At 47.4% G+C, this 25,154-nt stretch overlaps 1 protein-coding gene across 1 annotated transcript in view; it reads right to left on the bottom strand.

The window, feature by feature from the left end:
• ARHGEF17 (Rho guanine nucleotide exchange factor 17) overlaps positions 1–25,154 on the bottom strand; it is a 555,625-nt gene that overhangs the window by 288,918 nt on the left and 241,553 nt on the right. Inside the window, exon 2 of the mRNA XM_030200028.1 lies at positions 24,526–24,603. Within this exon, the coding sequence (XP_030055888.1) occupies positions 24,526–24,603 (78 nt within the window). The remainder of the gene's footprint in view (positions 1–24,525; positions 24,604–25,154) is intronic.

Here is a 25,154-nt window from a genome sequence, read left to right as displayed (position 1 = left end):
GGCACTCCTCTACTCACCTTCCTTTCTTCCGAGCGGATTCCACTTACCACCACCCTCTGTTGCCTGTCGGTCAACCAGTTTCCAATCCAGTTCACCACTATCAGGCTTATTTTCGAAAGAGAAGAACGCCAATCTTTCAATACAAATCGCAAGATGGGCGTCCTTCTCACAGGGTCGCCCAAATCGGCATAATCGAAAGCCGATTTTGGGTGTCCTCAACTGCTTTCCATCGCGGGGACGACCAAAGTTCACGGGGGCGCGTCATAGGCGTAGCAAAGGCAGGACTGGGGCATGCCTAACACATGGGCGTCCTCGACCGATAATGGAAAAAAGAAGGGCGTCCCTGACAAACACTAGGACGACTTTACATGGTTCTTTTATTCTTATGACCAAGCCACAAAAATGTGCCCTAAATGACCAGATGACCACCGGAGAGAATCGGGGATGACCTCCCCTTACTCCCCCAGTGGTCACCAACCCCCTCCCACTCTCAAAAAAAATGTTTAAAATATTTTTTCCAGCCTCTATGCCAGCCTCAAATATCATACTCAGGTCCATCCCAGCAGTATGCAGGTCCCTGGAGCAGTTTTAGTGGTGCAGTGCACTTCAGGCAGGCGGACCCAGGCCCATCCCCCCTCCCCCATTACACTTGTGGTGGTAAATGTGAGCCCTCCAAAACTCACCACAAACCCACTGTAGCCACACCTAGGTGCCCCCCTTCACCCATAATATGGTAGTGGTGTACAGTTGTGGGGAATGGGTTTTGGGGGGCTCAGCAGACACGGTAAGGGACCTATGTACCTGGGAGCAATTTGTGAAGTCCACTGCAGTGCCCCCTAGATGCCCGGTTGGTGTCCTGGCATGTCAGGGGGACCAGTGCACTATGAATGCTGGCTCCTCCCACAACCAAAGGGCTTGGATTTGGTCGTTTCTGAGATGGACATTCTTAGTTTCCATTATCGCCAAAAATCAGAAATGACCAAGTCTAAGGACGACCATCTCTAGGGACAACCTAAATCTCAAGATTTGGGCGTCCCCAACCATATTATCGAAACGAAAGATGGACGCCCATCTTGTTTCGATAATACGGGTTTCCACGCCCCTTCACCGGGACGTCCTGCGAGGACGTTCTCAGGAAAACCTGGACGCCCCTTTTGATTATGCCCCTCTTTGGGTCCTAAGTTCAGCCTCTCAGCTAATTCATGAGTCTTTTGTGAGGAACTGTATCAAAGGCTTTGCTGAAATCCAAGTAGAATACATCTAGTGCATGTCCTTTATCCAGTTCTTAGGTCACCCAAGTAGATGTACAGGTAGGCGGAGCATGGGTGAGGAGCACATTATGCATGTTACTACTACTACTACTACTTGACATTTCTAAAGCGCTACTAGGGTTACGCAGCGCTGTACAATTTAACATAGAAGGACAGTCGCTGCTCAAAGGAGCTTACAATCTAAAGGACAAATGTACAGTCAGTCAAATAGGGGCAGTCAAATTGGGGCAGTCTAGATTTCCTGAAAGGTATAAAGGTTAGGTGCCGAAAGCAACATTGAAGAGGTGGGCTTTGAGCAAGGATTTGAAGATGGGTAGGGAGGGGGCTTGGCGTAAGGGCTCAGGAAGTTTATTCCAAGCATAGGGTGAGGCGAGGCAGAATGAGCGGAGCCTGGAGTTGGCAGTGGTGGAGAAGGGTACTGAGAGGAGGGATTTGTCCTTTGAGCGGAGGTTACGGGAGGGAACGTAAGGGGAAATGAGGGTAGAGAGGTAATGAGGGGCTGCAGACTGAGTGCATTTGTAGGTAAGAAGGAGAAGCTTGAACTGTATGCGGTATTTGATTGGAAGCCAGTGAAGTGACCTGAGAAGAGGGGTGATATAAGTATATCGGTTCAGGCGGAATATAAGACGTGCAGCAAAGTTCTGAACAGATTGAAGGGGGGATAGATGGCTAAATAGGAGGCCAGTAAGGAGTAGGTTGCAGTAGTCAAGGCGAGAGGTAATGAGAGCGTGGACGAGAGTACGGGTGGTGTGCTCAGAAAGGAAAGGGCGAATTTTGCTGATGTTAAAGAGAAAGAAGCAACAGGTCTTAGCTATCTGCTGGATATGTGCAGAGAAGGAGAGGGAGGAGTCGAAGATGACTCCGAGGTTGCGGGCAGATGAAACGGGGAGGATGAGGGTGCCATCAACTGAGATAGAGAGTGGAGGAAGAGGAGAAGTGGGTTTTGGTGGAAAGACGATAAGCTCGGTCTTGGACATGTTCAGTTTCAGGTGGTGGTTGGACATCCATGCAGCAATGTCGGATAAGCAGGCCGATACCTTTGCCTGGGTCTCCGCGGTGATGTCTGGTGTGGAGAGATATAGCTGGGTGTCATCAGCATAAAGATGATACTGGAAACCATGAGATGAGATCAGTGAGCCCAGGGAAGAGGTGTAGATTGAAAAAAGAAGGGGTCCAAGGACAGATCCCTGGGGAACTCCAACAGAGAGCGGGATGGGGGTGGAGGAAGATCCATGAGAGTGTACTCTGAAGGTGCGGTGGGAGAGATAGGAGGAGAACCAGGCGAGGACAGAACCCTGGAACCCAAATGAGGACAGTGTGGCAAGAAGTAAATCATGATTGACAGTATCAAAAGCAGCGGATAGATCAAGGAGGATGAGGATGGAGTAGTGGCCTCTGGATTTGGCAAGGAACAGGTCATTACAGACTTTAGAGAGTGCTGTTTCTGTCGAGTGAAGTGGGCGAAAACCGGATTGAAGCGGATCGAGGATGGCATGAGAGGAGAGAAAATCAAGGCAGCGGCTGTGAACAGCACGCTCAAGTATTTTGGAGAGGAAGGGTAGGAGGGAGATGGGGCAGTAGTTGGAGGGACTGGTAGGGTCAAGTGATGTTTTTTTGAGGAGAGGTGTGACTACGGCGTGCTTGAATGTGTCAGGGACAGTTGCAGTGGAGAGAGAGAGGTTGAGGATATGACAGATGGAGGGGGTGACAGTATGAGAGATGGTGTTAAGTAAGTTGGTGGGGATGGGATCAGAGGAACAAGTGGTTCATTTCGAGGAGGAAAGAAGGCGGGCGGTTTCCTCCTCGGTGATATCAGGAAAGGAGGAGAAAGAGGCCTGGGTTGGTTGGTTGAGGGAGAGGGTTGAAGAGGAAGAGGTGCCTTGGTAGTGAACTCAAGGTTGATCTTTTGCACCTTGTCGCGGAAGTAGTCATTTAAGCACACACACGTCAGCTCTGTGGTTGGTAGAATATATTCATGCCTAAGTACACATTTTTACAGGACTAAGTCAGGTGCTTTGAACTGAAAATTGATGTTAGATGCCTATGCATCTTCTTCTCCTGGTCCTACCTTACAGCCCTGGTGGTCCAGTGGTGAGGTGGGGCAGGAACAATTCTCCTAGGCTCTTGCCCATGCAGTCTCCTACTGAACATGGCTGTAGCAAGTTTCAACTCACCACTTGACCATCAGGGCTGTAAGGTAGAACTGGGGAGGGGGGCTACAGTGGTTCCGGGAGGGAGTGAGACTTTCTAGTTGGGGGGACTGGGGGCAGAGTCAGCTGTGGCAAGACATCTTGGGAAGAGCAGTGTTCTACTTACAAAGAGGGAGCAAACCTTTCTAATTGGGCTGGGGGCAGAGCCGGCCGAGGCAGGGCACTGCAAGAGGAATGCCAGATGCCACGGAGGAGAGAGGGAAGGAAGGAGATGGAGGATTACCGATACTTGAATATAAACCATTGGTTTATGTTTGAATTAACATTTGAACCCCCACCCCCCTTTTTTAGGGGAAAAATGTTATCTTGGTTTTTATACGGATGGGTTATATTTGAGTATATACAGTAGTTTCCTATATTTAGATGTCCAGCCCTAGTCATGTTTTAAAGACCCCAATTCAGGCACCTAACTCCCTAAGATGAGCACCTATAGTTTTTGAAAATTGCTCCTTAAGTTCTAATCTGAAAGGGTGCGACCAAGTCTGGTCACCGTTATCTCAAAAAAAGATATAGTGGAATTAGAAAAGGTGCAGAGAAGGGCGACAAAATGATAAAGGGGATGGGACGACTTCCCTATGAGGAAAGGCTAAAGTGGCTAGGGCTCTTCAGCTTGGAGAAAAGGCGGCTGAGAGGAGATATGATAGAGGTCTATAAAATAATGAGTGGAGTGGAACGGGTAGATGTGAAGCGTCTGTTTACGCTTTCCAAAAATACTAGGACTAGGGGGCATGCGATGAAGCTACAATGTAGTAAATTTTAAACAAATCGGAGAAAATATTTCTTCACTCAATGTGTAATTAAACTCTGGAATTCGTTGCCAGAGAATGTGGTAAAGGCAGTTAGCTTAGCAGAGTTTAAAAAAGGTCTGGACGGCTTCCTAAAGGAAAAGTCCATAGCAGGGGCGTAGCTACGGGTGGGCCTGGCTGGGCCCAGGCCCACCCAATTTCAGTCCAGGCCCGCCCAGCGCCAGCCCCAGCACCCATTGTCGGCCACTGCTGCTTTTCCTGTTGAGCAGCAGGGCCGGCGCTACAAAAAGAAGAAGTGCTAACGGCGCTAAAGACGAGAAATGTTTAAAAAAAAAGCGCGGCACCGGCAGGCACTGTCTCGGCAGCCTTGAGGCATTGGCTGCTGAGGCATTGGCTGCTGGCTCGCAGGCTCCTCCCGCAGACGGGAGGAGCCTGCGAGCCAGCAGCCAATGCCTCAGCAGCCAATGCCTCAAGGCTGCCAAGACAGTGCCTGCCGGTGTGCCGCGCTTTTTTTTTTTTTTTTAACATTTCTCGTCCTTACTCCTTAGCGCCGTTAGCGCTTCTTCTTTTTGTAGCGCCGGCCCTGCTGCTCAACAGGAAAAGCAGCAGTGGCCGGCAATGGGAGCTGGGACTGGCGCTGGCATGCAGGGCGGGCCTCGTCAAAGAAAAGAGAGTAAACATGGAAGGATGGGGAGAAAATGAGGGAAAACAGATGGAAGGATGGGGAGAAAAGAGGGAAAACAGATGGAAGGATGGCAGAGAATGAGGGAAAACATGGAAGGATGGGGAGAAAGAGGGAAACATGGAAGGATGGGGAGAAAGAGGGAAAACAGATGGAAGGATGGGGAGAGAAAGAGGGAAAACGGATGGATGGGGAGAGAGACTCTGGATGGAAGGATGGGGAGAGAAAGGGGAGAGACTGGAAGGATGTGGAGAGAGAAGGGACACTGAACAGAAAAGGGTAGAGTGATACAGAGACACTGGTTAGAAAGAGGGAGAGAGACATTAGATGGAAGGATCAGGAGAGAGGGTAGATGGATGGAAGGATGGGGAGAGAAAGAGGGAAGACGCTGGATGGAAGGGTAGGGAGAAAGAGGTGACACTGGACGGAAGGATGCAGAAAGAAAGAGGGGAGACTACTGGAAGGATGGGGAGAGAAAGAAGAGAGCTGCTGGATGGAAAAGGAGAGTAGTGAAAGACTGAAGAATAAGAGGAAGGGGCATGGGGAGAACAAGGGTGAGAAAAAGATGAAAAGCCATAAGTAGATGAAGGAAATTAAAGAATGGATAGTAAGAATGAATTAAATCAGGACAGAGAGAGAGGCAGAAAAATATTGAAGAAAGCAAAGAAAAAGGAGAGAAAAATGAGAAATGGCCAGGAAACCGTGGCAGAAGAGTTAAGCGAAAACAAAGGAAAGCAGAATCTAGAGACTGGGAGCGACACAATGAGAAAAAGTAAATGGCCATACAACAAAGGTAAAGAAAATAATTTTATTTTTAATTTAGGATAAAGTAATATGGTACCTGTGTTAATGAAGTTTCAGAGACCAATACTTCCTTCCTTAGGTCAGGCGAGGATACCGTAACAGCATTATACTGACCTGAGGCAGGAGGTTTTGGCCTCTGAAAGCTCATTGAAAAGGGTGTTAGGCTATTAAATACATTTTCTGAAATCTGATGCACTGAAAAGCAGCACTTTACCCTGTGTGACAAATGCATCTGATTAGCGTGACTAAATTTTGCTGGGGGAGGGGGGTAGAGAGAAAATTTTGTGCCCACCCACTTTGGGTTCAGGCCCATCCAAAATTGGCAGTCTGGCTACGCCACTGGTCCATGGACCATTATTAAATGGACTTGGGGAAAATCCACTATTTCTGGGATAAGCAGTATAAAATGTTTTGTGCTTTTTGGGGATCTTGCCAGGTTCTTGTGACCTGGATTGGCCACTGTTGGAAACAGGATGCTGGGCTTGATGGACCTTTGGTCTTTCCCAGTATGGCAATACTTATTATGTACTTATGGAGGAGGAATGCCAAAAAGGCAACCATTACTTTACTTGTAATTACAAAGTACACAAGTATGCCACAATAAGCTGCTATACAAAACTCTTTAATCCATTATCTTTAAGCATTCTGTCCCTGTATAGTATTTGTGTTCCTACACTGAACTAATAAACTCTGTCCTGCAGCCTTTATTAATTGGGAAAGTGCAGTATGATATTGTATTGTCAAATGAATAATGATCACTGCCGAAGAATCTTTATTTTACTTGGCTTCTTGTGAATGCAGCTGTTTCATAGGCCTTTGCCTTCCCACAGAGGCTGCAGTTAACAGGTGCAGCTTTGCAATAGTTACAGCTAAGGAGGTGAATGTTTATCTTCTTTTTTTGGGGGGGGGGGGGAGCTAATTTTTTAGCTCAATGGGATGATTATCCACTTTTAACCAGACCTCAAACTAGAATGGCAGGACTGAGCGTAGAGTAAATATGAGGTAATTCGTATGGAGGCTCAAAATATACATGAAGACATTTGTATTTTTTTTTTTTTGTTACATTTGTACCCCGCGCTTTCCCACTGATGGGGCTTCCATGGGGCAATGGAGGGTTAAGTGACTTGCCCAGAGTCACAAGGAGCTGCTTGTGCCTGAAGTGGGAATTGAACCCAGTTCCTCAGGACCAAAGTCCACCACTCTAACCACTAGGTCACTCCTCCACTAGCAACATTCCATGTAGAAGTCGGCCCCTTGCAGATCACCAATGTGGCCGCGCAGGCTTCTGCGAGTCTGACGTCCTGCACGTACGTGCAGGACGTCAGACTCACAGAAACAGAAGCCTGCGCAGCCTTCTACATGGAATGTTGCTAGTGGAATAGCAACATTCCATGTAGAATCTCCAATAGTAGCAACAGAATCTCAATAGTAGCAACATTCCATGTAGAATCTCCAATAGTAGCAACAGAATCTCAATAGTAGCAACATTCCATGTAGAATCTCCAATAGTATCTATTTTATTTTTGTTACATTTGTACCCCGCACTTTCCCACTCATGGCAGGCTCAATGCGGCTTACATGGGGCAATGGAGGGTTAAGTGACTTTCCCAGAGTCACAAGGAGCTGCCTGTGCCTGAAGTGGGAATTGAACTCAGTTCCTCAGTTCCCCAGGACCAAAGTCCACCACCCTAATCACTAGGCCACTCCTCCAGCCTAGCTTGAAGGGTACATATGAGGTCATTCATACCGAGGCTTGAGTAGATCTAATGAGAAGACATCTCTCTGGCAGTAAATTGAACGCTAAACTGAAAATGAACTTCAATCAGATGCAGTATATTTGTAAAGGTGCCCATCAAACGTAGACTCTGAGAATTTGAGGTTGACAATTCATCTGACTAAGCGTAGGCCATGGGGGAGGGTCCTATTCTGACCGGGAGGTGGGGTGGGATGGGGCTTTTGTTGGGGGGGGGGGGCAGGTGGAGCAGACCTACTCCAGGGGGGCAGCACGGTACACAGCAGAGCTGTCGGGGGGGACGGGAATGTTGTTGGGAGCTACACCACCGCAGAAGAGAGAAAATCCATTTTTTAATGCGGGTCCCGGCCTGATATTCAGTCGGGGCCCACATAACTTTCTTATGCGGGCTCGGCTGAATATCGGCAGGGCCCACATAAGTTCCAGCAGCCTCCCTGCCCAAAATTATGCCCCAATATTCAGTGCCTGTGTCCGGACATGGCCCTGCACTGAATACTGGGGCATAATTCAGCCGACAACGCCACTGGCTGAATATTGGAAGGTTATTATTTTGCCCTGGCTTTTCCTTCTGCAGAAACCTACCTTGGAGCCTTTTTCCTATTCTCCTGACCCAGTCGTGTGAATAGACAACGCTAAGCTTCCTCTTGTTCTTTCCTTCCCTTGTTTTTCCCTCTTTCCGAACGGCCGTCTTTTCTTCCTCACTTTCCTCTAGTGTTCTATTTTGTATTATTTTATTTTATTGGTTGCATTTGTATCCCACATTTTCCCACCTATTTGCAGGCTCAATGTGGCTTACGTAGCACCGTGTTGTCGATCGCCAATTCCGGTATGACAAATACATAGTAATATCATGGTAGAGATCATGTGAGACAGACACATTATGGAATCGGAAAGGAGGAAGAGTTATGTTACTGTATGTCCATTTCGAGTATTAGATTCGTTGTGTTGCAGGGTTTGGGCATTTAAGTTGGATCATTCGGATATGCCTTTTTGAACAGGTAAGTTTTTAGTGATTTCCGGAAGTCGGATAGGTCTTGCGTTGTTTTCACGGCGTTTGGTAGTGCGTTCCATAATTGCGTGCTTATATAGGAGAAGCTGGATGCATAGGTTGATTTGTATTTGACTCCTTTGCAACTTGGGTGGTGGAGATTTAGGTATGTGCGTGTTGATCTTGTTGTGTTTCTGGTTGGTACGTCAATGAGGTCTGTCATGAATCCTGGGGCCTCGCCGTAGATAATTTTATGAACCAAAGTGCAGATTTTGAACGCAATACGTTCTTTGATTGGGAGCCAGTGCAGTTTTTCTCGAAGGGGTTTGGCGCTTTCGAATCTCGTTTTTCCAAATATAAGCCTGGCTGCGGTGTTTTGAGCTGTTTGGAGTTTCTTTAAGATTAGTTCTTTGCATCCCGCGTAGATTCCATTACAGTAGTCTAGGTGGCTTAGTACCATTGATTGTACCAAGTTGCGGAATATTTCCCTTGGGAAGAAAGGTTTTATTCTTTTGAGTTTCCACATTGAATGGAACATTTTCTTTGTTGTAGATTTCGTTTGGTTTTCTAGCGTGAGGTTTCGGTCGATTATAACTCCGAGGATTTTCAGGCTATCTGAAACAGGAAGGGTGTAGTCTGGGATGTTTATATAGGTGGGTTAAGGGACAGTTTATGAGAAAATGTGAGGCTGATGTCAGGAATGGGAATTGGGGACAGTCAGTAGACAATTGAGATAGTGAAAATTCACAGGAGCGGTGGATGAAGGGTGTGGGGCAGGGAATGCTGCCTGGAGGAGGGTGGGGGATGGGGAGATATAGTCATGGGGTAGTCAGGTGGGAATAGATTGCTGTGTTGATTTTACTGTATTATATACACTCTGTATAACATCTAAATAAAAAGTTTTTTAAAACTGTTCAATCCTCAAATATTTAGGTAGAGAGTGCCATAACAAGGGAACTACAATATTGAATGCGGAATTCAAGTGGACTCATGGCAAACTTTAGGGGGACCCAGGATACGCAAAAGATTACTTATCACGTGAACTGAGGACTCGAGGAGGTGCATGTGAAGTTAGTGTATTAAATAAAGTTGTTGGTCTACCACTCTTCGGGACTTCAAAAGCCAACAGCAGCACTTTCAATTTGATTCTAAGTGCTCATTTCCAGGGGTGTTGCCAGACCTTGGCGGAAGGGGGGGGGGCAGAGCCCGAGGTGGGGGGGGGGCATTGTTTAGCCACCTTCCTCCGCCGCCGACCCCCCTCCTGCCACTTTGGACCTGCCGCTGCAATCCCCCCCCCCCCCCCGCCGCCGTATCAGGTACCTTGTTTGCTGACGGGGGTCCCCAATCCCTGCCAGCCGAAGAGTCTTCTTCAGCGCTGGTCGACTCCGGGGCCTTCATTGTGTGATCATGTTTCTGACGCCTTACGTCCTGCACGGGGCTACATGCACGGTGCAGGACGTAACGCATCAGAAACAGATGATCACACAACGAAGGCTCCGGAGTCGACCGGCACTGAAGAAGACTCTTCGGCTGGTGGGGATTGGGGACCCCCGCCAGCAAACAAGGTACCTGATGATGGGGGGGGTCGTCAAATGCAGAGGGGGCCACGGCGTAATCTGTGGTGGCCCACGCACCCGTGGCCCCACGTAGCTATGCCTCTGCTTGTTTCAAAGGCTATTTCTCTACAAACTTGCCCCACCCCCAAAAACCTGATCAATAAGATTTATATGAAACAAAATTTGCCACTTCTTGCTTATCAAGGCTACAAAGTGGCCTGCACCAATTTCTTCAGGAAGTGCAGACCTCAGGTGTCCTAGAAGCTCACATTTTTAAACATTGGAAGGTTGTTTTCCCTAGCTTATTTTTGGCCAGAGGTTAGGCTACTCCCTTTTCCATGTCAGCATTATCATTGGTAGTAGGGTGTGTTTCCATTATGCATTATTCATTGCAGGGAAACCTGTTACTCTTTAGGATTCCAGAATCTTTCTAATAATTGGGGTTCTACATGGAATGTTGCTACTATTTGGGTTTCTCCCAGGTACTTGTGACCTGGATTGGCCACTGTTGGAAACAGGATACTGGGCTAGATGGACCAATGGTCTGACCCAGTATGGCTACTCTTATGTTCTTATGATAGCAGTCTATGCTAGTAAGATCCTGCTCTCTCCGTCACTAATTGCCTTCTCAGGGCTTTTTTTGAGGGGGTACTGGGGGGTACTGAGTACTGGCACCTTTTCCACTGTCTCCTAAAATCGACTTGCGGACCCCAAATTTTAATGAAAGAACTCAGGCTCTACACACCAATTCTGCCTTGTCATAGATTCTGTGACTGGTTGCAGGGGGCCTGGCTATTGTGGGGTGGGTCCCTTAGTGATCACCCCACCCCTTGAAGGGTGGCCTGGGATTTGAGTACCGGCACCTTTTTTGCTCTTGAGTCTTTCAACCCTTTTCCTTTTCAAGTCTTTCTCATCACACAGCTTAGGTTTTATTTTGATCATTTGCGCAGATGTTGAAGGAAATCCGAAAGCAGCTGTCCTTCAATGATTGTTTTCAGGTTTTCCTCATACTTCTGTTCTTGTCCATTTTTGCCTTGAATTGTGTATTTATTTTAGCAATATTTGTAAATTTCCCTGTCAGAAAGCAAAATATTTTCCGTCTTGATGAATGTTTGTCATTTATACTGAAACAGATGGTTTCAAGACGTGTACATCTATACAAAAGTTTTCAAAAAAAAAAAAATCCATTTCCTGTTTTTCCCTGTTTTCCTTTTCCCATCTTGCTTTGTCCTCTCCTTTAGGATCCCTCTTTCATTACATTTTCATCTTTTCTATTCCTTTTTTATTCTTTCCAATCCAACAGAAGTTGACAATAATCATAGAAAAGGGGTTGAGAAATATCTGTCTGTCTCTTCGGGGGGGGGGGGGGGGGGGGGGGGGGAGGAAGTAAATGGAATAGGATGAAATTTGGCATGTGAGAAAACCGGTGAAAAGATACACTCTAGCTTATTTTCAAAAGGGAAGGACACCCATCTTCCGACACCAATTGGGAGATGGGCGTCCTTCTCCCGAGGTCGCCCAAATCGGCATGATCGAAAGCCGAGTTTTTGCTTTCCATCGCAGGGACGACCAAAGTTCACGGGGGCGTGTCAGCAGTGTACCAAAGGCGGGACGGGGGCGTGGTTAAGAGATGGGCGTCCTCAGCCGATAATGGAAAAAAGGGCGTCCCTCAAGAGCATTTGGTCGACTTTACTTGGTCCGTGTTTTTTTCACGACCAAGCCTCGAAAAGGTGCCCGAACTGACCAGATGACCACCGGAGGGAATCGGGGATCACCTCTCCTTACTCCCCCAGTGGTCACCAACCCCCTCCCACCCTAAAAAAAAAAATTTAAAAACATTTTTCCAGCCTCTCTGCCAGCCTCAAATATCATACCCAGCTCCATCACAGCAGTATGCAGGTCCCTGGAATAGTTTTTAGTGGGTGAGTTCACTTCAGGCAGGCAGACCCAGGCCCATCCCCCCCCCCCCCCCCACCTGTTACATTTGTGGTGGTAAATGTGAGCCCTCCAAAACCCACTCGAAACCCACTGTACCCACATGTAGGTGCCCCCCTTCATCTCTAAGGGCTATGGTAGTGATGTGCATTTGTGGGGAGTGGATTTTGGGGAGGGGGGTTTGGAGGGCTCAGCACACAAGGTAAGGGAGCTATGCACCTGGGAGCAATTTGTGAAATCTACTGCAGTGTCCCCTAGGGTGCCCGGTTGGTGTCCTGGCATGTGAGGAGAACCAGTACACTATGAATGCTGACTCCTCCCACGACCAAATGGCTTGGATTTGGTCATTTCTGAGATGGGCGTCCTCGGTTTCCATTATGGTCGAAAACCAGGGACGACCATCTCTAAGGTCGACCATCTCTAAGGTCGACCTAAATGTTGAGATTTGGGCATCCCCAACCTTATTATCGAAACGAAAGATGGACGTCCATCTTGTTTCGATAATACGGATTTCCCCGCCCCTTTGCCGGAACGTCCTTAGAGATGGACGCCTTTAGAGATGGTCGTCCCCATTCGATTATGTCCCTCACTGTGTTTGAAAATGGACCAGATTGGCCCAGGGGGTTCTAGAGAAATAAGCCCACCCAAAGAATGACCCGGAGCATTTCCATGGGAGAAGGAGGTCCCATTTCTGTGGCACAGAAACATAAAATACAGTTAGAGACTTCCTCCTTTCCAACTGCCTCTCCCAGTTCTCTACTCTTCCACCCCCCAACTGCCCCACTTCCATAAACTACCCCAAAACCCAAAATCTACCCCCACGTAACTGGCTATTCCCCTACAAACTTGCCCCACCCCCCCCAAACTACCCCTGTCAACTGCCCTACCACTCCACAAACTACCCTTAAGAACTTCCCCAACCTCTAAATTACCCCTCTGCATCTGGCCCACCACACCGAATACTAGGCCGTCAGCAATAGCCCCAACACTTTGCAAACTGCCCCAACTCCGAAGACTAGCCCTGCAAGTATCCCAGCACTCAACAGACCGCCCTAATTCCCAAAACTATCCCCTTGAAACTGGCCCTCCACCCTACAAACTACCCCGGCCCTAACAACTATAGCCTTTCAAATGTTTTAACACTCCGTAAACTGCCCCACTCTCAGAAATTACCCCCACATCTTTCCTACCACCCCACAAACTGCCCCAAACCCAAAATCTACCCCTGCAACTGCTTCACCACCCTGTAAACTGCTCCACCCCAAAAGCTATCCCACCATCCCACATGCTGGCCCTAGCCCCCAAAACTGCTACCTGCAATTGCCCTACCACCTCATAAATTGCCCCCACTCCCAAAAAGTACCTTGTGCAACTGTCCCACCACCCTACAAAGTGCCTTTATATAACACACACACGCTCGCTAAACAGGAAGTACCGCTGGGCTACTGCAGCGGCCCTGCGGTACTTCCCACCCCTAGTGTGCCGTCATTTCCGGTGCTACAAAAATATATTTATTTAGCAAATATTGCTAAAATAAATACACAGCTCAATATATTTAATTTTGTAGTGCTGGAGTGTACCCTTGGGCAAATGCTTTTGAACTAAAACTCAACAAAGAAAAAACACACTGTCTCATCCTCTCATCCCAACACAGCGCGGACATCCCCACAATTATCAACACCTCAGATTACACCCTCCCTATCTCAGACTGCCCGAAAATCCTTGGCGTTACATTGGACCGCAACCTAACACTAGTGACATCCACGACAAAGAAAATGTTCCACTCAATGTGGAAGCTCAAACGCGTGAAACAATTCTTTCCGAGGGAAACATTTCGCAACCTGGTACAATCAATGGTACTAAGCCACGTACACTACTGCAATGGAATCTATGCGGGATGCAAAGAACAAACCTTAAAGAAACTTCAGACCGCTCAAAACACGGCAGCTAGGCTTATATTTGGAAAGACACGATTTGAAAGCGCAAAACCCCTCCGCGAAAAACTACACTGGCTCCCAATCAAAGAACGCATTGCTTTCAAAATTTGCACTATGGTTCACAAAATTATCTATGGTGAAGCCCCGAGATATATGGCAGACCTGATCGACCTACCAACTAGAAACACATCCAAATCAACACAAACATACCTAAATCTGCACTACCCAAGCTGCAAAGGACTCAAATACAAATCAACTTATGCATCCAGTTTCTCCTACATAAGCACACAACTGTGGAACGCACTGCCAAAAGCCGTGAAAGCTACGTACGACCACCTAAACTTCCGGAAAACACTAAAAACTAACCTGTTTAAAAAGGCATACCCTACCAATCCAACATAAATGCCTGATCTCTGCAACACAACAAAATTAAAGCACGTAATGGACATAACACAACTCTTCCGTTCTACGATGCCCTAATGTGGCTGTGCCACATTAAATTTATCTTACCACACCATCACTTTGTATTTGTTCACACCGGAGCCTGCAAAGGCCTCTCCGGTACTATGTAAGCCACACTGAGCCTACAAATAGGTGGGAAAATATGGGATACAAATGTAACAAATAAATATATACATACCTGGCGGTAATCGTGTAGTGTCGTGCGTTGCCCAGTTACTGCCGGCTTAGCATGGGAGCCCTTACCGCCACCTCAGTGGCTGTTGGTGGTGGTAAAGTCTCCCTCCCAAAATGGCCGTGCGGCAAGTGCTTTACTTGCCACATGGCCATTTCCTGCAGGAAAGCGAGACTTCCATTTTACCTGTGCGGTAAACGGGGGCCTCGACGCGCATTAAAAACAAGCGCCAACATCAGCACAGGCCCCCTTTTGCCACAGCTTGGTAAAACGGGCCCTCAGTGCCAGGGGTGCAGCTCCCGTAGATTTGGCCCTGGACCAGACTCAGAACGAAGGAAGAAGAGGACCTCGGCTGGCGGGGGTTGGGGTCCCCCGCCAGCAAAGGTAGGCGATGGCGACGGCGGGTTGGCGGCGGGAGGGGGGTCGAGGGTCGGTGGCAGGGGGGGTCAAAGTTGGTGGTGGTGGCAGCGGCAGGGGGGGTTGGCAATGGTAGGGGGGTGTCAGCAATGGTGGGGGGGGGTCGGCGGCGCCGGGGGGGGGGCTAAAATGTGCCCCCTCACCTCGGGCTCTGGACCCCCCTCCCGCCGGTCTGGCTACGCCCCTGCTCAGTGCGCCATCCTCTCTACATGCTTTCCCCCTTGTCTCCTTGCAGTAAAAGTTTGGTGACCCGTTTCTACCATTTTTGTTTTTCGAGGACTTTGTAAACAAGCAAGCTGCGTTTTTTTCTTTGTTCCCTAGTTGTGTATGCAAAGACCATGAAGAATTCTCCACTTTTAACTGTGGGAAATGCATTTAACTATGGCTGTGGGAAAAAAAATGAGGCCTCGAACTTGTAGTCTGAGTTTGAGACAGGAAGGTGTGGTCTAAAGGTTCAGGTCGCTGACCCACCAATCAAAACTTCTCAAACACAGATGTTCACTGCCCTTTACCATCCACACTTTCTGTGATCTTCTTCTGCCTATTTGATGAAGAATTTTTCCCAGGAGCAGAGATTGTGATCATACCCTCGAAGAAAGCAGTTCCTGTTCCCTCTCTGTTCCTCAATTTACCCAGCTTAACTGAGTGATAACACCTTTACACTGTTTCTTCTGACCCTTTGTTCTTGTTCAAGGTTTCATGCAATCTCCAGGGCCGCCAAACTCAGAATTACCGCCTGGCGAACGGGCTAGATGGGTGGTAATGCTGATTTACATGCTTTTGTAAAAGGACCCCTTAAGCATTTTGCAACAGGAACTACTACTACTTATCATTTCTATAGCGCTACTAGACGTTTGCAGCGCTGTACACTTGAACATGAAGAGACAGTCCCTGCTCCACAGAGCTTACAATCTAATCAAGACAGACAAACAGGACAAATAAGGGATAAGGACAAAGAGTAGCAAGATTCCGGAATCCCAATGTAGCAAGATTCTGTGCAGAATCCCAAAGAGCAGCAAGATTCCGGAATCCCAAAGACTACTACTGCTTATCATTTCTATAGCACTACTAGACGTACGCAGCGCTGTACACTTGAACATGAAGAGACAGTCCCTGCTCGACAGAGCTTACAATCTAATTAGGACAGACAAACAGGACAAACAAGAGATAAGGCAATATTAAAGTGAGGTTGATAAAATAAGGGTTCTGAACAAGTGAATAAAGGTTAGGAGTTAAAACTTCATGCTGGGTAGGGGGGAGGAGGATTTTGTGATTTAGCAGTGGGCAGTGGGTGTCTAATTTGGGCCTTTAGACCTATTTATTTATTCCTGGTAGTGGTTTGCACTTGAGCCTGTCAATGCTCATAATGAGAGTTGAGTACACCTGTTCAGGGTTTTTCTTTTTAACTCCCAAAGCATAATGCAGATCACGACATTGATCACAATCTGTGCAAAGCCACTGGCATGGTAATGAACTGTATTAAAATTGATTTATTGGCACGAGAGAGCTCATACAATTTTCTGACAGCATGCAATGATTTTATCATGTGTTAACGGTTAATTTCTGTGTTTTAAAGCATGATAAATCACTACCGCTGCTTAGGAAACAGGTCTCTGCGACTGTGGTAACTGAATTGGAAATTCTCTCTTCGTGGCTTTCTAATCTTTGTACAAAGAGCTACGATAATGGTCTGAATATGTGCTGTGAGCATAAAGAAGTTCAAGTAAAAATCTTTCTAGAGTGTTTTCACATGAGCAGGGACTGTCTTTTTGTGTATGGTGTACAGCGCTGCGTATGCCTTGTAGTGCTATAGAGGTGATAAGTAGTAGTAGTAGTAATGTAGAAGCCTGCCCTTGCAGATCAGCAATGCGGCCGCGCAGGCTTCTGTTTCTGTGAGTCTGACGTCCTGCACGTACGTCAGACTCACAGAAACAGAAGCCTGTGGAGGAGTAGCCTAGTGGTTAGTGCAGTGGAACATGGGATGTTGTTACTATTTGAGATTCTAGAATGTTGCTATTACTTGAGATTCTACATGGAATGTTGCTACTATTGGAGATTCTGTTGCTTCTATTTGAGATTCTACATGGAATGTTGCCACTATTGGAGATTCTGTTGCTTCTATTTGAGATTCTACATGAAATGTTGCTACTATTGGAGATTCTGTTGCTTCTATTTGAGATTCTACATGGAATGTTGCTATTCCACTGGCAACATTCCATGTAGCAGCCTGCCCTTGCAGATCAGCGACACGGCCGCGCAGGCTTCTGTTTCTGTGAGGCTGACGTCTTGCACGTACGTGCAGGATGTCAGAATCACAGAAACAGAAGCCTGCGCGGCCACATTGCTGATCTGCAAGGGCAGGCTTCTAGATGGAATGTTGCTAGTGGAGGAGTAGCCTAGTGGTTAGTGCAGTGGAACATGGGATGTTGTTACTATTTGAGATTCTAGAATGTTGCTATTACTTGAGATTCTACATGGAATGTTGCTACTATTGGAGATTCTGTTGCTTCTATTTGAGATTCTACATGGAATGTTGCTACTATTGGAGATTCTGTTGCTTCTATTTGAGATTCTACATGGAATGTTGCTACTATTGGAGATTCTGTTGCTACTATTTGAGATTCTACATGGAATGTTGCTATTCCACTAGCAACATTCCATTTTTAGATTGGGAGCTCTTTGAGCAGGGACTGTCTTTTTGTGTATGGTGTACAGCGCTGCGTATGCCTTGTAGCACTATAGAAGTGATAAGTAGTAGTAGTATCTGGGTGTTGTAGCTGAAATTTGTGTTGGGCCCCACCTCCACCCCACCCACTGCTCCCTAGAATACACCAGTACAAAGAGTCACTCTGTGGCCATGTTACAGGAAGTGAAGTCCTTGTTTAAAAGTTCAAGATCCTGTTTCTGGCACTGAGAGTTAATTTGGCCAAAATGGCTCCCATACGGACTGGGTGTCCCGTCAGTGAATCCAAGGTCTGCATACATCACCGCCCCATAGTTAAAGCATGCATGTTGAGAAGCTTTTCATTCTGTTCCCCCCCCCCCTTTTTTTTTATCCTTCCCCTCCTTCGCGCTTTTTGAAATTAGTTTACTGTTGTATTGACTTGTTCACTGTAATACTGTTTTAAACCAATAAAAATACTAAGAATAAAAAAAATTAAAAAAAAGCATGGATCATGGCCTTCGCCGATATGATACAGACGTTCAAATATTTGAAAGGTATTAATCTGCAAACAAACCTTTTCCGGAGATGCGAAGGCGGTAGAACGAGAGGACATGAAATGAGATTGAAGGGGGGCAGACTCAAGAAAAATGTCAGGAAGTATTTTTTCACGGAGAGAGTAGTGGATGCTTGGAATGCCCTCCAACGGGAGGTGGTGGAAACGAAAACGGTAACGGAATTCAAACATGCGTGGGATAAACATAAAGGAATCCTGTTCAGAAGGAATGGATCCTAAGGAGCTTAGCCGAGATTGGGTGGCAGAGCCGGTGGCAGGAGGCGGGGTTGGTGCTGGGCAGACTGACACGGTCTGTGCCAGAGCCGGTGGTGAGAGGCGGGACTGGTGACTGGGAGGCGGGGATAGTGCTGGGCAGACTTATACGGTCTGTGCCAGAGCCGGTGGTGAGAGGCGGGGCTGGTGGTTGGGAGGCGGGGATAGTGCTGGGCAGACTTATACGGTCTGTGCCCTGAAAAGGACAGGTACAAATCAAGGTAAGGTATACACAAAAAGTAGCACATGTGAGTTTAACTTGTTGGGCAGACTGGATGGACCGTGCAGATCTTTTTCTGCCGTCATCTACTATGTTACTATCCTGCTTATAATCGAACGAGAAAAACGCCCAAGTTCCGACCTAAATCGGGAGATGGATGTTTATCGCACAAAAACGAATAACACGGTATAATCGAAAACCAAACTTGGACGTTTTCAACTGCACTCCATCGCGGAAGCGTACAAAGTTGACGGGGGCGTGTCGGAGGCGTTGTGAAGGCGGGACTAGGGCATGGTTATCACCCAAACAGAGATGGGCGCCTTTCACCGATAATGGAAAAAAATTATACATTTGTAGCTAGAATTTAGGGCACTTTTCCTGGACCCTGTTTTTTCACGAATAAGGCCCCAAAAAGTGCCCTAAATGACCAGATTACCACCAGAGGGAATCGGGGATGACCTCCCCTGACTCCCCTAGTGGTCACTAACCCCCTCCCACCACAAAAAAAAATGATGTTTCACAACTTTTTATTTTCACCCTCAAATGTCATACCCACCTCCCTGGCAGCAGTATGCAGGTCCCTGGAGCAGTTGTTAGGGGGTGCAGTGGACTTCAGGCAGGTGGACCCAGGCCCATCCCCCCCTACCTGTTACAATTGTGCTGCTTAATGCTTAGTCGTCCAACCCCCCCCAAACCCACTGTACCCACATGTAGGTGCCCCCCTTCACCCCTTAGGGCTATAGTAATGGTGTAGACTTGTGGGCAGTGGGTTTTGAGGGGGATTTGGGGGGCTCAACACACAAGGGAAGGGTGCTATGCACCTGGGAGCTCTTTTACCTTTTTTTTTGTTTTTGTAAAAGTGCCCCCTAGGGTGCCCGGTTGGTGTCCTGGCATGTGAGGGGGACCAGTGCACTACGAATCCTGGCCCCTCCCACGAACAAATGCCTTGGATTTATTCGTTTTTGAGCCGGGCGCTTTCATGTTCCATTATCGCTGAAAAGCAAAAACGCCCAGCTCACAAATTGTCGAATAAAACATGGACGTCTATTTTTTTCGAAAATACGGTTCGGTCCGCCCTTCACGGACCCGTTCTCGGAGATAAACGCCCATGGAGATAGACGTTTTCGTTTGATTATGCCCCTCCACGTGTCTTAATACAAATCAAATTCAATTTTAGCGGGAACATCAGCAGATGGAAGTGGAGGGGAAAAGGTTGAGCTCTGCTGTTGCTACTGTCCTGGCACCTAATCATTGCACAGCTTCCAGTAAGGGATCTCTGCACAGCTGTTGCGTGTGCTATGCAAGCCATGCCTGACAGCTGGTCATACGTGTTCACACACTGACTGCACAGCTAATTAATGATGGCATCTTACCATACCTGTAGGACACTTCATTTTCTGTTTTAACAGATTTTTGAAGACAAAATTCCTGCTTTTCACAACATCTGTTATTCAATTTGTTATTTTTTCCCTTATTTTGAAATATAAAGAACCATGTCTTTTTTGTCTTGCAGAATTCAACACTACTCTCTGCACTGGAATAAGATAAACTGATTACAAGGGGTCTTGATGTTGTTTCTCTTTTCCTTAAGCACATTGTGTTCGCTGACTTCAATTTTCATTACGATGTACCTGGTCCCGAAAAACAGATGTGTATTTCCTGTTTTATGGGAAAAGACATCTATTGTTAAAAATTTCTCAGTTTATTTATTTATTTAATTGATCTCCCCGATTATCCCAATAGAATTTGTTAAATGTGGCTTATTGTGATTAACAGTGCAAAAAGTGATGCGGGATAGTATATATTAAGTAGTAATAACCAAGTAAATGAGGATTCTATAATTACAATACGTAATATGGAAATGAATACTAGACGCGTGGAGGGGCATAATTGAAAGGGGCGCCCAAGTTTTCATGAGGGAGCCCTCACAAGACGTCCCCGCGAAGGGGCAGGGAAACCCGTATTATCTTTCGTTTCTATAATACGGTCGGGGATGCCCTAATCTCAACATTTAGGTCGACCTTAAAGATGGTCAACCTAAATGTTGAGATGGTCGACCTTAGAGATGGTCGTCTCCGGTTTTTGGCCATAATGGAAACCGAGGACGCCCATCTAAAAAACGACCAAATGCAAGCCCTTTGGTCGTGGTAGGAGCCAGCATTCGTAGTGCACTGGTCCCCCTGACATGCCAGGACACCAACCGGGCACCCTAGGGGGCACTGCAGTGGACTTCACAAATTGCTCCCAGGTGCACAGCTCCCTTACCTTGTGTGCTGAGCCCCCCAAAACCCAATCTCCACAACTGTACACCACTACCATAGCCCTAAGGGGTGAAGGGGGCCACCTACATGTGTGTACAGTGGGTTTCGGGTGGGTTTTGAAGGGCTCACATTTACCACCACAAGTGTAACAGGTAGGGGGGGATGGGCCTGGGTCCATCAGGCTGAAGTGCACTGCACCCACTAAAACTGCTCCAGGGACCTGCATACTGCTGTCATGGATCTGGGTATGACATTTGAGGCTGGAATAGAGGCTGGCAAAAAAAAAATTTAAGTTTTTTTTTTTTGGGGTGGGAGGGGGTTGGTGACCACTGGGGTAGTAAGGGGATGTCTTCCCCGATTCTCTCCGGTGGTCATTTGGTCAGTTCGGGCAACTTTTCACAGCTTGGTCGCAAGAAAAAATGGACCAAGTCGGCCAAGTGCTCGTCAGGGACGCCCTCCTTTTTTACATTATCGGCCGAGGACGCCCATCTCTTAATCACGCCCCCGTCCCGCCTTCCATCCCGCCTTCATTACGGTACCGACACGCCCCCGTGAACTTTGGTCATCCCCGTGACGGAAAGCAGCTGAGGACGCCCAAAATTGGCTTTCGATTATGCCGATTTGGGCGACCCTGAGAGAAGGACGCCCATCTCCCAATTTGTGTCGGAAGAAGGGCGCCCTTCTCTTTCGAAAATAAGCCTGATAGTCGTCTATATATAATAACAATTAGAATGAAACTGAGAAATGGTGGCTTTTGTGCCTGCTTTGAGAAATGAACAAGGGCCAGTAAAAGAGGCAGGTGCACAACAGAAACACCTGGAGTGGAGGAGTGGTCTAGTGCTTAGGGTGGTGGACTTTGGTCCTGGGGAACTGAGGAACTGAGTTTGATTCCCACTTCAGGCACAGGCAGCTCCTTGTGACTCTGGGCAAGTCACTTAACCCTCCATTGCCCCATGTAAGCCGCATTGAGCCTGCCATGAGTGGGAAAGCACGGGGTACAAATGTAACAAAAATAAAATAGATACTATTGGAGATTCTACATGGAATGTTGCTACTATTGGAGATTCTACATGGAATGTTGCTATTCCACTAACAACATTCCATGTAGAAGGCTGCGCAGGCTTCTGTTTCTGTGAGTCTGACGTCCTGCCATGAGTGGGAAAGCGCAGGGTACAAATGTAACAAAAATAAAAAAAATAACAACCCCACTCCACCCCCTTGATTCCCACCCTTGAGAGTACTGAAACTGCCACTCTACCCCCCCCCCCCCCCAACTCCACCGGCAAGGGACACCCCCTTCTTCCCCCAATCCCATCCTAGTAACTAATAGGGGTTATCACTAGTGCCTGACTAACGTCCTTTTGAACCCGTGCCCATGGGCAGGAGCATCTGGGGATCGCACCCACCTCCATCAGGAGCTTCCAGGAAAATCCCTGTTAGGCACTGGTGGTAGGATCAAGGGAGTAGGGGTCTCGCTTGCTCTGCAAGGTGAGGTTAAGGAAGGCGAGATTGGAGTTTCAGGAGGATACATTCAAAGTCAATATTTTTTTCACTTGTTCCCAGTCTTTCCCAATATCCTGAAAAAAAATCATGTTCTCCCCACAAGCTGGAAAAAAAAAAGCAGAGTGTAGGCTGTTACAACAGGCTCTGCAATATGAAATCTGTTCCCGCGAGCCTCTACTGAAACAAAAATACCAAATCAATAATGAGAAAAATATCACAGCGGGAATATTCTCTCAAATGGGGCCACTATGATAGAATACCAGTAGCTACAGTCCCTGAAAAAAGCACTTCCAACACCCTCCAGGAGACAGGGTCAGGGGCTGCAGGCAGTCACGGCCACACAGATGGATGGCACTGAATTTTCTGATGTTCCTGTTGCCTGATTATTCAGGTGTCCCCACGCCGTCCCCTCCACACCCGCCCTCTCGCAGAAACAGAACAAGCGAGAATTAATCAAACCCCCTGATGTTCCTAGGCTTTGTTGCTATAACACAGAAAGCGCTAAACGGTAAATATCAGCTCCAAAATTCAGGAGGAGAAATAAGAAGGTTGATGTGGTTGAGGGAGTGCGGAGGTGGTGTCCCTGTGAGAGGGTGATAAAGAGCCTCTCCACAGGCATTCAAGGAACAAAGCGACAATGCCAGAAGACTGACAGGTGGGTCCCTGGGGGTTGCACTTTGTTAACTTTTGTATATATGTATATGTAGGTGTGTATAGCTAATTATCTACATGTTGATGAATGCACAACTATAGAGAGATCTATACATAGTAACATAGTAGATGACAGCCGATAAAGACCTGTACAGTCCATCCAGTCTGCCCAACAAGATAAACTCCTATGTGCTACTTTATATGTATACCTGACCTTGATTTGTCCTCGCCATTTTCAGGGCACAGACTGTAGAAGTCTGCCCAGCACTAGCTTTGCTTCCCAATTACTGGCGTTGCCACCCAATCTCTGCTAAGATTCTGTGGATCCATTCCTTCTAAACAGGATTCCTTTGTGTTTATCCCACACATTTTTGGATCCTGCTCAGAAAGAAGGGATCCCCAGAAGCTTAGCGGGTGGTGAGAGGCAGGGCTAGTGGTTGGGAGGCGGGGATAGTGCTGGGCAGACTTATACGGTCTGTGCCAGAGCCGGTGGTGGGAGGCGGGGCTGGTGGTTGGGAGGCAGGGATAGTGCTGGGCAGACTTATACGGTCTGTGCCAGAGCCGGTGGTGGAAGGCGGGGCTGGTGGTTGGGAGGCGGAGATAGTGCTGGGCAGACTTATACGGTCTGTGCTCTGAAAAAGACAGGTACAAATCAAGGTAAGGTATACACAAAAAATGGCACATGTGAGTTTATCTTGTTGGGCAGACTGGGTGGACCATGCAGGTCTTTTTCTGCCGTCATCTACTATGTTACTATGTTACCGTTTTCATCTCCACTACCTCCCGCAGGAGGGCATTCCAAGTATCCAGCACTCTCACCATGAAAAAATACTTCCTGACGTTACTCCTGAGTCTGCCCCCCTTCAACCTCAATTCATGTCCTCTAGTTCTACCGCCTTCCCGTCTTTTACAGTTTTATTCAATCAATCAATCAATCAATCAATCAATCAGTCTTTGTAACAGTAATTAGGATTTCAATGCAACACCACATATAAGGTAAACTCCACCAAAATTTAGAAAACTGACAACCCGCATGCCCACCTCCACCAAGTCCTCAACACACACAATTTTTAACAAACATTTTTCCTACTCCTTCCAACCCATCAGCGCCCCACTTCAAGCTCATTCGCTGCCATTAACAGTCCCCTCCCCCATTCTTATATCCCCTCCCATATAACGTAGCAGAGGCGGTGACAGTCCTCTGGGCTGTGGGAGCTGTGGAGCTTTGCTTCCTCCAGAACCAACCACCACATCCCTCCCTCCTAGCGAGTGGTGGAGGGAGAGGGACCTGACTGTTCCCACCACAGGGGCTGCAAGGGGGTGGCCACCAGGTAGATATGCACTGTGTAGAAGCCATGGTGACACCATCAGGTCAACTTTGAGGAGCACAACCACATCTGGTGAAAGCAAGTGGAGGAACACACTGCCCCCTGGTGGCAGCCCACACAACACGCCTTCCAACATACCTGCATGAGGGTGCGCAGAGATTCCACGTACGACTGCTCCGTGTCCAGCAAGGTCATGAAGACATGTTTCCGCATGTCCTACAGAAAGAAAGAAACATTTCGTGAGCATCTGTGACTCCGACAGGTTGAAGGCTATCACATATGGCCTTAAGTTTTGAACAAGAACATAGTAACCAGGGGAATGCAAAACGCTTCCATGGAGCCGTGTGACATTTATAAGAACATTTTCTCTGTCCCATTAACAACATTCCAGTATGTTTCAGAAACTGAGCCTTTCCCCTATTCATACGTGTTAGAATCCACATCTGAATGTTTCTTAAAATCTTCAAGCTTATCATTGCTAGGCTGATAAATTGTCAATAGGCGCTTTCACTAGTGCCAGATAGAGTGAAAGAAAAAAGGCCATTTCCCTGACAGTCAGAGCAAAGTGTCCATGTAAAAATTAGATCACTGCCTTCCAGCCCATATATACACTAGACCAGTGACAACCCAACCTGGTCCTAGAGGCACCCCAGACGGACGGGTTCTCAGCATATCCAACTTGGAGTGGAGGAGTGGCCTAGTGGTTAGGGTGGTGGACTTTGGTCCTGGGGAACTGAGTTCGATTCCCACTTCAGGCACAGGCAGCT

This window comes from Microcaecilia unicolor, chromosome 4 (genome assembly GCF_901765095.1).
Source record: "Microcaecilia unicolor chromosome 4, aMicUni1.1, whole genome shotgun sequence".
In the NCBI taxonomy this organism is placed as follows: domain Eukaryota; kingdom Metazoa; phylum Chordata; class Amphibia; order Gymnophiona; family Siphonopidae; genus Microcaecilia; species Microcaecilia unicolor.
The sequence above is the reverse complement of the archived record's forward strand: the minus strand, read 5'-3'. Positions and strand labels throughout refer to the sequence as shown.